This window comes from Xiphias gladius, chromosome 9 (assembly GCF_016859285.1).
Source record: "Xiphias gladius isolate SHS-SW01 ecotype Sanya breed wild chromosome 9, ASM1685928v1, whole genome shotgun sequence".
Lineage (NCBI taxonomy): Eukaryota > Metazoa > Chordata > Actinopteri > Istiophoriformes > Xiphiidae > Xiphias > Xiphias gladius.
This window is the reverse complement of record NC_053408.1, coordinates 3270928-3284391: the sequence shown is the minus strand read 5'-3', so window position 1 is coordinate 3284391 and position 13464 is coordinate 3270928. Positions and strand designations below refer to the sequence as shown.

The 13464-nt window shown below is 44.6% G+C and overlaps 1 protein-coding gene across 1 annotated transcript; it reads right to left on the bottom strand.

The window, feature by feature from the left end:
* Positions 1–5: 5 nt before the first annotated feature.
* On the bottom strand, positions 6–12375 carry LOC120794022 (S-adenosylmethionine synthase-like). Its single transcript, XM_040134561.1, has 10 exons — positions 12285–12375; positions 9557–9634; positions 8964–9086; positions 8646–8758; positions 8176–8319; positions 6600–6818; positions 3553–3735; positions 2497–2630; positions 2248–2368; positions 6–238 (listed from the first exon to the last, which is right to left on the bottom strand). Exons 1-9 carry the CDS (start codon positions 12373–12375, stop codon positions 2266–2268), a joined length of 1188 nt encoding a protein of 395 aa, XP_039990495.1. The 3' UTR covers positions 6–238; positions 2248–2265.
* Positions 12376–13464: the final 1089 nt, after the last annotated feature.

Below are 13464 nucleotides of genomic sequence, written 5' to 3'. Positions count from 1 at the left end.
GTTGTTAAAATGTTTTATTGATGAAAAAACTTATTTACATCATTTTCCAGAACTAATGACAAAGTATGTGCAAAGGCTGAGATGTGATTCATGAGAATCCTGCCACAAAAAGTTGCCAGCTCACAGTTTTTTCTCTCTGGTGCGTTGACTTTTGAAACTTCTTTGGGACACTGATGCCTTCTGAGATCACACCTCGTCTTTGCCTTGCAGGTGTCTGCAGGTCTCGATGAAATTCGCCCTGTTTTTAGTACCAAATGATGTAAACTGTGAGAAAACAGCCGTTTCATCTCAAACACTGACTGCAGAAGAAAACATAATATCGATTTCCTTCTGAAAACCTAAACACGCAGAGCTCTAAAAACTATGAAGACCTACTGTGCAGCCTACACTACAACGTACCTTTTAGAAGGCTTCAGATCCCCGTGCTAAAACCTGTAGACTATTTATTAGCAGCCAACTACCTACCAGCTTCTTTAGCACATCTTTGTCTCCCCCTTCTGAGATCACATCTCTTTGTTTTGAAGTCTTTGCGTGAGGATAAGGTGTCTGCGGGCCCTGATAAGATTTGTACCGTTTCGACATCCAACTTAAGACACATTACTTTCATCTCAAACATGGACCTTGGAGGAAGGTATAGTGACAATATGATGGTATATTAGGAGAGTATGTGCGTTGATTTCTTAATAACAAAACATCAAGAGCTCTTAAAACTATTAAGACTCTTAAGACTTAGAGTCTGTACTTTCATTTCAGACTTTTAAAGGCTTTAAATCGTCCAGTGTAACAGTAAAAGTGATTTTCTTCTCCTTCTGAGTTCACATCTTATCTTTGTTTTTTTGAGATCAAATGTCTGCAGGTCTTGATGAAATTCGTGACGTTTTGGTACCAAATAATATAAAACTCACGACCGTGTCATCCCAAACCTCAATCTAGGAGCAAAATGTAATTGTATGTTTGTAATGCAGGTTTGTGCATTGATTTCTTTCCAAAAACAAACCATTAAGACCTCTAAAAGCTATAACAGTCCACTACAGTCTATACTGAATATAATCATTTTAAGATCTTCAAAGGCTTTAGATGATCCAAAACCTCGTCTTTGATTTGTAGTCTGCTTTGGTGGAGATCATGTGTCTGCAGGTCTGATGAAATTCATTTTAATACCAAATAACATTAAACCTAAGAAACAAGATTTTAATCTCAAACATGGACCTTGATGGAGGGAATAGAGAAAATATAACAGAATGATCAGAAAATGGCTTTTGTGCGTTGATTTCTTACTGAAAAACAGTAAAAATGCTCAGGTTTTTGTCTGATTTACAACTTTTGAGTCATTTGAAAATTCTTTATCTCCTCCATCTGAGATCATGTCTCATCTTTGTTTTGCAGCTGATTTTTCTTTTCTTTTTTTCTTTTTTTTTTTGATGATCAAGTGTCTGCAGGTCTTGAGGAAATTCATGTTTTTAAGAAACAACAGAACATGGACCTCGGAAGGAAACAGAACAGTAGATTCAGGGTACAGGTTTGATTTCATGCTGAAAAACAAAACAGCAAGACCTGATTAAAAGCTACTGAGACTTACAGTCTATGCTGTGTCTAACAACTTAAAGATCTCAGTGTAACACTAAAGCCTGCAGACCCTCGCTAGCACCACACAGAATCTATCATACAAAAATACTGACAGCAGTAACAAAAATGCAGATTATTGGCTTGTTCTTAAGACATTGTAGTGGTTGTGAAATGCCTCTGCTGAGGTATGCATGGCTATTCTCCCCTTAAAATTTGGTCATTCTTTGATTTCTGGACAGAAAAGCAGGATAGTTGCCTAAAAAACAACTTTCTCGACCTACTGTATTTAAGTGTGAAACGAACTGCAGACATGTGGCCGAGCACTGCATCCACGGGACAAAAATACCAAGCAGCTCGCTCATATTTCTTGTTACTATTGAGGGGCCATAACGTCATAAATTACAGATGAGGCCTCTTTACCCCGTCCAGTGACCAGAGATGATCTTCGCCCCACCCTTACCCGTCCCTCTGTCCCCTCCCCTCTTCACTGGCAGCTGCCTTTCTCTTACTGGGTTACAGCACCATGAGGACAGCTGTCTATAAATCACTGATCCTCTGCTCTCTCACACACACACACACACACACACACACACACACACACACACACACACACACACAGTCAGTCACACACACACACACACACACACACACACACACACTCACACAGTCACACGCACGTACACTGGTTACACGGACACACTAGAAGTTGAGGTTCTTTGCGACTTCCCAGGGAAACTCCTTCCTGCCAAAGTGTCCGTAGCAGGCCGTCTTCTGGTAGATTGGTCTCTTCAGGTCCAGGTCCCTAAAGTCCAAACAAACAACAAGGGGCAAATTCAAGAGTAACATGACCTAAACATTTCCAGGGCGAACACAACAATCGGTCTTCATACGACAACAAATCCGATGTTGTGGTGTCACTTTGATGCTGACCTGACGATGACGCCGGGTCTGAGATCAAAGTTTTTATTGACGATCTGCAGCAGCTCCATCTCGCTCTTCCGAGAGGAGCCGTAGGTGAAGAGGGAGATGGACAGTGGCTGAGCGACTCCGATCGCAAACGCCACCTGAAAATGAAGACGAGGGACGCAGTCAATCACTGATGGGACTCCGAAGTCTCACCTACACCAGCCATCTGTAATTTACATGGACTGAATGGAACAAAAGTATGTGGACACCCAAATATTACACCAATAAGCGATTGTTCAACATGTCCATCCCAAAGCCGTGGGCACTAATCCGCTGCCATAGCGGCCTCCGCTCCTCTGGTTTTGTTCTTTCCACCAGATTGTGGATCCTGGCTGCAGGGATTTGCTCCCGTTCAGCCACACAAAGGTCAGTGAGCTGACGCTGGGTGATCAAGTCTGGCTCACGGTCGGTGTTCCAGTTTACCCCCAAGGTGCCGGACGGGGTTGGAGTCAGGGGTCTGTGCAGACAAGTCAAGTTCTTCCACACCAGACTGCGAAAACCATTCCCAGTGCACGGGGGCATTGTCACGTTGAAACAGGAAAAGTTGCACAAACACAAACCGTTGACACAAAGTTGGAAGTGCGCTGTTGTCTAGAATATCATTGTATGTTGTAACATTCAGATTTCCCTTCACTGGAACTAAGGGGGGTAGCCCAAACCCTAAAAACAGCCCCAGACCAAAGTACATGTGGTGCACACGAGATCTCTTTTAGCAAAGCAGCTGAACTACCGTCGGCGAGGTTAAATCACACCAAAATATCTCCCTACACTTCTCTGTTATCCTACGAGATAAGCTCCAGGGTTTCACATTATCGTCTGGGGATAAAATACGAGAGAATTTATGGCGTTTGCAAATACAGCAGATACAATTTGATCGTCCAAAACCACCTAGAAAAAGTGAAAGCCGAGCCATATTAAAACCAGAGAGAGGAAAAGCATAGAAATTCTGGAAGAGGGTCCACACCAAATACACCTGACGCCTCCCGTATTTTGGAAGGATTTGTTGGAAAGTGATCTCACCTGCACCAGCACCCTCCTGCACAGTTTGGCCTTCACCAGAGACTTTGCCACCCAGCGGGCGGCGTAGGCAGCAGAGCGGTCCACCTTCGTGTAGTCCTTCCCCGAGAAGGCCCCGCCACCGTGGGCCCCCCAACCACCGTATGTGTCAACGATGATCTTCCTGCCCGTCACTCCGGCATCGCCCTGCAGTGGAACCACACAGAGCATGACTGAAATTTTATGCCGTTCTGGAAGCATTTACTGATAACACAAATTTGAATTCTCAACTGTGACGTACTGATCTTCTAATTTTTACTGGCTAAATTTCATATTTATAAAACCAAATTTACAGGTAAAAAAGCCAAACTTCTTGCTTTTCACAAAGGAGGTCGAACATTGAGTCTGTCCACTTTTCTATAAATCCAAAAGCTACTGAAACTATTTAAACCTGTTTTGTTTTTGTTTGTTTTTTTGTTTACAATCTTTTATTTGAACAAACCACATAACATGCATGTGTTTATGGTCATTCTGTGACAATAAAATTCTATCTGTTCCTTTATGTCAATAAAGAAGTGGGAAAAACACTAAAGCTCTTACACACAATCAGATTCTTTGCGTCTTCATGCAGGGACTTAGGTTAACATGGGGGACCCTTTTACACCTTGTTTAGTTATGAGTTGCTTGTATTGGCAGACTGGCTGCAGACGTTTGCAGCGTGCTTTATAAGGATTGGCTCATTCAGAGCTGGTAACATCCAATCATATTCATTCAGGTGTGCACCGCAGTGACTATAACCTGACACTTCCTGGTGACCTGTCGCCGCCTGAGCCGCCGTCTTCCGATGCCCTCGTCCCGCTACGATCGGCCCTTTGTCAGTCGGCCTTCGGTTCAGGTTCTTGTTCGCCGGATTTTCAACTCGCCGTAACACCCGGGTCCAAAGCCACAGTAATTATAGGCTGCTGTGCTGCTTTGCCTGTACGTTCATTCGTTGCAGGTGACATTGGTATTTTTGGGTTCAGTGTAAGCTGTGTTTCCTCGGCCTTGCCAGCGAGGGCTGCACTAGAGTTGGCGACTTCTCGGTTCAGCCTCGCCGCTGCGCCGCTGCTGTTCAGATTCGATCTGGGATAAACACGAATCATTGGCTGCTGTGGCTTCCGCATGCTTGCAGGTGATGTTGCGCTGCTGGCTGCTCAGTTTGCTGAATCTGTGTGCATTCGTTTTGCACCAGTACAACCCAGATGCTGCAGTTGAGTTAATTTCTTGTGTGGTTGTCTGGCAGGCGCTTGCCTTGTAGCTCATACCTGATGACGGGTTCAGACCACACAGTATTTTTGGGATAAGATAGTCGTCGTGTCGGATCGGGCGATTTCAGCGTCGTGGTGTCATCGGGACGTGGGAGCTAGGGACCTACCTCTGGGAACAACAATGGCGTCCGAAGCGGTGTGACACTGTCTGACGTGTGCTTGGAAGAGTCCACAGTAAAGAAAGAAATGTCAAAAAAGGCAGGGGCGATGCTGGAATAGCTCTGAGAACCTTTCCCCTGTTGATCAGTTCCACCTAGCGGCGCCAACAGCACCACTCCTGTTTCGCTTCGCTCTGTGCTCCCGTTGGTCAAAGTCATGGAACACATCGATGAAAAATGTCAAGAGAAGGCAAAGAAAACCTAATTCTGACACTTCAGTCTTTCTGTCAGGTCGTTGTGAGGCGTGATACGCTGGACGCGATAAATCGATCAACTGTCGCGCCCGATGCCCCCTTCTCGTTGCCGATGCCTTACGTCTGTCAGGTGGGGCTATTATCGGGCTGATACCGTGTAGTCTGAACCCGACAGATTGATGATCGGAAAATACTTCTGTACGGCCTGAATCGGACTTGGGCGCGTGTTTTCCCCCCGTGGTTTGAAGTGGAAGAATACTCGAACTTCGTTCATTTTAGTCGTGGGATACTTCCCCTGTATGAAGATGCTGCTAGCATCACGCCAGTAATATTGGTTTCGTCTCAGATGAGAAAGGCTCTGCCAGCGTTCGGGGTAAACTTCAACATGCTTGTTGCATATTCAGGATGACAGGTCGCAATGACTCTAGTTTCGGGGTTTTTTTTGGGTTTTTTTTATGCACTCGCTGCTCATGCTTCTTAAGCAGGGAGCGATAATTTAGTTTCGGGGGATTAGCTCTCTCAGCAGGATCCACGCTGCTGCTTGGATTCAGTAAGAGCTCCCTCAAATAGCAGAGCCTTTTCCTGCAAAACTAATTGTTCAAACCATTTGCTGTAAATCGTCACTCGCTTGATGTGTCCGACTGAACCAACAAATATTCCCATCATTGAGTCATCTGTCAATTTGAATTTCAAGACAAATTGCTTGTTTGGTCAAAAAGATAAGCCCTGATTCCAACGATATTCAGTTTACAATGATTTTTTAAAAAACTGAGAAAATCCTTTTGTGGTCCTGTAAACGACAAATGTTTGGAATTTTTTTTTCTTGATAAAATGGTTTAAACAATTTATCACTTATCAAAATTTTCGACGGTTCATTTTCTGTGGAATAACTGATAATTAAATCGACTAATCGTTTCAGTAACAGTAGAATTTAGAGCATTTATCATCATTTCATGTGAGGTTCAAGAGTTTCTATCTCCACATCTTGTGTAACACTGTAAAAGCATGAACCGCTCAGCCGGTAGTCATTATAGAGTGGGGATTTTCTGGCACAATTTCAGCTGCCTCCACGGTGCATGGGGAAAAGAATTAGTCGGAAAGTGACAGAACATTGACAGGACACTTGAAGTCCAGACGACAACGTCATTGTGAGACAGACACGTTTTGGCTTGTGGCTTTCATCAGGGTCAAGATGAAACACATTAAGTAGAACTTATAGCGTTAGCATGTAAGTGTTAGCATGTAAGGAAAATAAGAACGTTAAAAGTTCTTTTTACAAAAAAGTTGTCAGAACAGCATTTGTGGCATTAAGATACAAGTGTTGCTAGAATTTTAACCTCTTTATCCCTAAGGTTAGGGGACATTAACTGTAACCTTTACCGACCCACTTGAGACCTCCAAGACCTTTTTACCTGCGGTCCACCGATCACGAACCGTCCGCTGGGCTGCAGGTGGTAGATGGTGTTCTCGTCCAAGTACCTCGATGGGACCACGGCTTTGATGACCTTCTCCTTCAGGACTTTCTTCTGCTCCTCCAGGCTCACGTAGTCGTCATGCTGCACTGAGATCACCACGGTGTGGACCCTCTTGGGGATCACGGCACCGTTTTCCTGGGTATAATGAACTGTCACCTTGATGACGATGGAGGAGAAGTGGAGTTTTTAGCATATTTACTGTAGACACTATTTTTTATTATGACCAAATTGGTATATTATTAATAAATACACGTTAAGACATGCAAAGTGATACGAGTTTTCACCTGTAATCCATAACCCGAAACTCAAAAATACCCTCCTGGTGTTTCCGCGTCTCGAGGCAACCGTCCTCTCTTTCTTATTTGAGCTTTTGCAAACTAAGGGCTTGAGTCTCGGGGGCGTCAGGTGTGCAGTGAACTCAAAGGACCGATACGAAATGATACGTCTGTGGCACTGCACAGGCTGAAAGTGTTATTGGAAAGGCGTCTCCCGGCTCAGATGTTGCATACCAGCGTGCTCTGGTTGGTGTCTGCTGGTAAGCACATTCTGGAGGCTATGATCACTGTCCCACATACTTGTGAGGAAAGTATTCACTATGAAGACAGGGGGAACCGGGTGGCTGGACTTCCTCTCGCACCACGATATCTCTGAATTTAAAGATATGTTTTGGTCCCTATGTAAGTGAGGTATTTCTGTATGATTCACATACATGTGTCCTATAAATATTTCTTTCCTTTTAAGGAAAGCATTAATGTTTTAGTTCATTCAGCAGGTAGAATCCGGGGATCAGTGCTAAGAAAAGTCAGATTAAAAGGATCTGGGGTCCTGTGCATATACACAACTCTATAGGTCTTGTGTGTGTGTCTTGTCCTATCTGATGGGAACCTGCAAATGTCATGAATTTCTTTTATTTATTAGGAATATCGCGCATTAATGAACGTCTCTGTAAAGGGGACAGTGTTAGCCAGCTGTCTGATTTCCAGCTGCCGTCCTGGAGCGAGATGTTGCTGCGAAACCAGTGAAGCAATGGTTAAAAAAAAAACAAAATTCCAGACGCTAAAAAGACAGCAACAGTGCAATGTTACAGCAACATTATTCACTATGCTGTACACGGAGCCATGCAAGCAGCACAAAGCAAAGCAGCACAGCTTCAGAAATACTGATATATAACCATTATTCATAACCATCTTTTGGACACATGGAGAGCGACAATAAGAAATAAGACATGAATAAGTTACGAAAACCATGAATGTGAGACGATTCAGCTTTGGATCAGGCTTGTGAATGTGCCTGAACAGACGGGAGACATTTAGCATGGACGCCCACGAATTAGTGAGGAGAACTGTTTGCTTTATATGACTCAGTGCATAGTGGTCACTGTGTCACATTTATGAGGCCATTAGCTACACTGACAGGCAGGTTTACTGGTCACTTTGAAGAGAAAACGCACTGTTCGCGATGTGATTTATGCCAGATTGAAGATGGAAGTCCACTTCGTGCATTTTGATCCCACCTGCGTCTTGGAGTCCGGGCGGAGCCAGGGGACTGTCCCGTTTCGTCTCAGTTCGGCCATCTTGGCGTTGAGTTTGTGGGCGAGGACGATGGTGAGAGGCATGCACTCCTCTGTCTCATCCGTGGCGTATCCAAACATCAGACCCTGTCCACACCGAAGGAGGAGAGTTAAAACTAATAAGTTACGTTGTCGTCAAGGTCTTATCTGTAGCAACCCATGCTCAGATTTTAGATCTGCACAGGATTTAACTGGACAGACAGTGATATCATTGTGAATCTTTAATACTGTTGTAGATTTTGTAACGTAAATTGACGTCTGATTCTGCAGTTTCGAGTGTCCTAGGACAGTTCCTTGAGAAACACCAGGGTTTCGTGAACCCAGATTTTTCAGAAATACAAGCCCAGGAACCCCATTTAATAAAAGAGACGGTATTTGTTCCTAGGTTGTGTTGTTGCGTTTATCTAGACGACCTGGTCTCCGGCTCCAATGTCACTCTCCACACGGTCGATATGAACTCCCTGTGCGATATCAGGGGACTGCTGCTCCAGGGCCACCAGCACATTACAGGTCTTATAATCAAAGCCTGGACAGAGAAACGGAGAGGGGACAAATCAGAATCTGACTAACTGCACACATGGGAAAGTGCTGCTCCTGACTGAAACCAGACCGTCCAGGTCATGGTCATGCACACAGGCATCAAATCCCAGTCCAGCGGGTTTCTAGGTTTCCGGCGGGCATGACCCCCAAAAAAAGGAAAAGAACAAGTACAGGTTGCTTCTACACTTCACCTTTGTCTGAGTTGTCGTAACCGATGTGTCGGATGGTCTCCCTCACCACGCTCTGGTAGTCCACGTTGGCCCGGGACGTGATCTCACCACAGAGTAGCACCATGCCCGTCTTACACACCGTCTCTGTTGTGAAGACACAGAAGACACGGCCTTGCCGATGGGACTAGTTCAGGTCTACTTGTGTCTGTTTTCTTTGTTTCTTTGTTTCTGCTGTTACTGTTCACACTGAGTACTGTATGTGGAGAGAACGGCAATAAATTCTGCCCTGAACCCTTTTTTTGTTCCTGACTGGTAGCATCCCAAATGGCTTCAGCAGAACGAATATGGAGGCTGCTCTTTCAGTTCGACAACGAGTAGCATCAGGAGGTTTATATCAGGTAGCCGGGTCTTCGGCTAAAGAGAAGAACTGAAAGACTTTCCTTTCATGTTACTTTGTTCCCACCTGTACAAAAGTTGTAGTAACATGTAACCATATACTGTAGCTTCTGGATTGGCTAAGAAAACAAAAACAAAAAAAAACCCCTTCCTGCTCAGGTTTGTTGAGGAAAAACAAGTTGCTTCCCTCTGCTGGAGGAAAACGCACTGTTACTCACCGCAGGCCACCTTGGCATCGGGGTCTTGCCTCAGGTGAGCATCCAGCACGGCATCACTGATCTGATCACATATCTTATCTGGAAAAACGACAAAGAGGGTTTCAATACATCAGTAGCTGCAGAAAGGATCTGAGCCGAGGGATACCGGGCTGTTTCCTCGTGTGACCTTCCGCCGCACGGGTCAGATTTCCCCGTCCGGGCGCGGCGTGAAAATATCGGGTTTCATCGCTCCGCCGGCGTGATGAGCATCAGTCCTATTAGGAGCTCCAGTCCTATGAATAGCCTCGGTGCATGCATGCCGTGGTACGCAGTAACTCCATCAGATCATCAGAAATAGTCATCAGCTACTGTACCGAGAAGTTCCCTTCTTTTACAGTTCAGATTGTACTTTCTACTGCACTACATTTATTTGAGAGTGTAAGTTGGCAGCCACTTGGCAGATTAAGATTTGTTTGTACAGGACATGTGAATATTATGCACTATTTTAAATATAAGCTACTGGAAAGACTATTCCAACCTGTTTTTTTTAATGCAAATCCACTTCTTTCAAGTATTTTCCAAAATTTGAGTTTCATTTTTTTGTAAATCTACTGCTGTGACCTGCAGAGTGTCTTTTATTTCAAGCTACACTCATTTCTACAACTTTTTTTTAAAGCTTATTTAAATAAAAAAAAACAAGTTGAAATACTGTATTCTCAAGCACCAACACGTTTCCTCACCTGTATTCTCAACTGACCCTTCGCTGAGTCCCGCCTCTCGGACGCGGAGTGGCCAATGGTGGCGAAGCACCGTCCAGCACCCAACGGGAGTCCGACAACCGTACGGCTGAGCCTCGTGGGCTCTCACGCAATCGTTGCAGATTTTTCCGTCATTTTCTGGCTGGTCTTGTGGATTTTGACCAAGTGGAGGTCAAACGTCGTGCCTGGGGCCACGCCTACCAGTGGTACCGATCAGAAGTAGGTCCGATCGGATGGACGCAAAACCTTGAGGAGCAAACATTAGCCGAGTACATCTATGCTACGCTAGCTACTGAAGGCGTACTGAATGTATACACTTGCTGCTCTTGCTTTTTAATGATTTTGACAGTGAGAAGTGTTGCTCCTTAATTTCATTTTCCTTAGGCCTTAGCCTCTGTCTTTATCTGCTTATCGTGTTTTTGCGATGTATCCCATTGGATGTATCCCTCAAACGCACACCGCAGACTCTTCTCTCTGCTTCTCTCTGAAACTGCTTTTTCGTTTGTTTGTTTTTTGTTTTTGTTTTGTTTTTTCTAAAAATTGGATGTCATGTCTCTTCAGGGAGTGCAGCTAGTGACAGTGTGGGCGCCGTACTAGCTCCGACAGCTCGACGGACTAGCAGCAGCTAGCGGTGAAGGGTCAGTTAGGAACAGTACCGTCTGTATTAGATTGAGGCTTTTGCAGATTTGACTGCACAACCTGTTAGTTCTTTTACTTGGACACTGAAGGTATTGCAGCTAATACTTCAGTACTTTTTTGGTAAATAAAATTTGGAATACCTTTTTCTTTAAACATTTTTTTTTTTTTAAATTTAACCTCCTGACCAAAGCTTTTGTAGATTTGTACCAAAAGAAATAAAGGCCCTTCTTGAGCCTTTTTCACTTTTTCAATCGGCGTTACCGGACCAATTAAGAGACCTCGACAACCTCGACAGACACGCCGTCATCGGTGACTGGAGCTCAGGTGGTCCCGTTTTTCACACACTGAGCGCAGGTTGTTCCCAGTGCCCTGCAGGGAACGTTCCCTCACCTCGCTCCCGTTGGACTGTTGCTGGTCGTCATTCATCGGGCCAAACACGGTGGTGTCCTCCGCAAATGTAATAATCCGGAGGTTCTATTTAGCAACACGGTCACATGCGCCTAAGCTGTAAAGCGGTGGACTGAGACCAGACCTGCGGTGCCCCTGTGCTTATAGTAGTGGAGGAGTAGTTATTTCCCACTCTCACTGTTCGTGTCCCGTCTGTGAAGAAAATCATGCACCAATCACAGACTGCATCACATAGGCCAAGATGTTTTAGCTTGACCACCGGTTTTGCTGACACATTAGTGTTAAATGTTGTTTTCTTATTGTCAAACGTGAAAATATTTCCAGCCCACATGGGCTGTGAAGACACAATAAGCCAGAGGGCTGCGGATTACGTTTTCAAATAGTACTGCAGTTCCAGAAATAAGGAGAGCCACCCCAGTTTTGTGGAGCGGATCTGTCTGTGATGAACAGTTGTCAACTACATATCTTGCATGTCTTGAACCTGTTTGGTGAACATAACTCGGTTTTACGTTTTCCAAACCTTCCAAACTCATTATTCAACGTAAGGACGGTTGACTCGTGTTTCTGAGGCAGCAGGGGACTTCGTGTTTTCAAGTTTCGAGTGCAACTTTCCGGCGCTTGGATTAAAATCCCGAGAACCGTACGCAGCTGCGGTGCAAGTTTTCTCTGCGATAATGAACTAAAATCCACTGTCATGCTCTGAATACTGCGCAGTTGTACCCATCAAATACAAATAACAATCTAAACCACTGGTGTGTGGCTCTTCTAACTACTTTTTATGGTGCAGTGCCTCCATGCACCACTCAGGATTCTGCACATTCCTCAAAGTCATCAATGATCACTGAAACATAAAAGTGTTTTAACACACGATAACCACCTCTCCTCGCTCGTAATCTGCCCCAGCTGCGGACGAAATGCTGCACTGGAGAGGAAGTCCTACTCACCGGGATGTCCCTCTCCCACAGACTCCGAGGTAAACATGAAGGAGCCGTCGTTGGGAGCGTGGTTGTAGTTCTCATCCGTTGTGCCATTCATTTTGTCCCCGTTCGAAGCTGCCTGACACGGTGTAAACTGGGCAGAGGTGGCGGAAGAGAAACTCTTCTAGCACAAGATGTATTTCTTACCACAACGGGATAACAAAGACGGACAGACCGTGTGGACAGACTCACAGTCCCAAGGCAGCGCAGCCGGGTAACTCTGCACTATATAAGGCAAAGACAACATACACTCATACATACATACACACACACACACACACACGGACACGCGCGCGCGGAGGGGGGGGGCCATGTGAACCAGTGGATTTAGACCATTCAGAGGCGAGAAAAGGGGAGGGAGGGATCCCTTTTTTTTTTTTTTCCCCTTCTTCTTCTTGGTGACAGTCGTTTAACTCCTGCCGTGCTGGTTGTTCCTACTTTGTCACAAACCCAACTTGTCAAACTCGGATCCGTCCGACAGTCAAGCCAGTTGTTCTTACTTTATATGGCGGAACGTTCATTTCATCAGAGGGTTGCTCTGACGTTCCTCCACAGATGCATTCGGGCCTGGTCTTTGTACCTGGGGGCCCCTGAGGTCTTTGGTGGGGCGTCTGTGGCTGAGTACACAGGGCTGAGTACACAGGGCTGCCTTTTAACTACTAAGTCACAGCTCGGATATAAACTAATGAAGAGATGATGTGAACGAGATCACGAAGAAATGAATAAAGTATTACTCATATATATATATATATATATATATATATATGAATATATATATAATGTGTGCGTGTGTGTGTGTGTATATAATATTCAGGGTTGGAAGAAGTACTCGGAAACTTTACTAAAGTAAAAGTTCCAATACAACAATGTAAAAATACTCCATTACAAGTAGAAGTCCTGCATTCAAAATTAGTAAAAGTACAGTAGTATTATCAGCAAAATGTGCTTGAAGCACAGTAACGGTACTCAGTCTGCAGAGAAATGTCCCCAGTGAATGATATATTATCACACATGACACTGATATATTGTTAATACTGATGCATTAATGTGTGAACAGTGTTTTAATACGTTGGAACCATTTAACAATGCACCGTGTCTTATCATATGTTTTTATTTTCTGCAAAATCTGTAACTACAGCGGCCAAGT

Bases quoted from the DNA above. Each gene is read 5' to 3' on its own strand.
- LOC120794022 (XM_040134561.1), bottom strand. From the start codon at position 12,375: ATGAATGGCACAACGGATGAGAACTACAACCACGCTCCCAACGACGGC. The intron at 6,819-8,175 runs GTGGGATCAAAA...ATCGTCATCAAG, and splicing joins GCCCGGACTCCAAGACGCAG to GTGACAGTTCATTATACCCA. The intron at 2,369-2,496 runs GTCAGCATCAAA...TTTGGACTTTAG, and splicing joins AGACCCGGCGTCATCGTCAG to GGACCTGGACCTGAAGAGAC.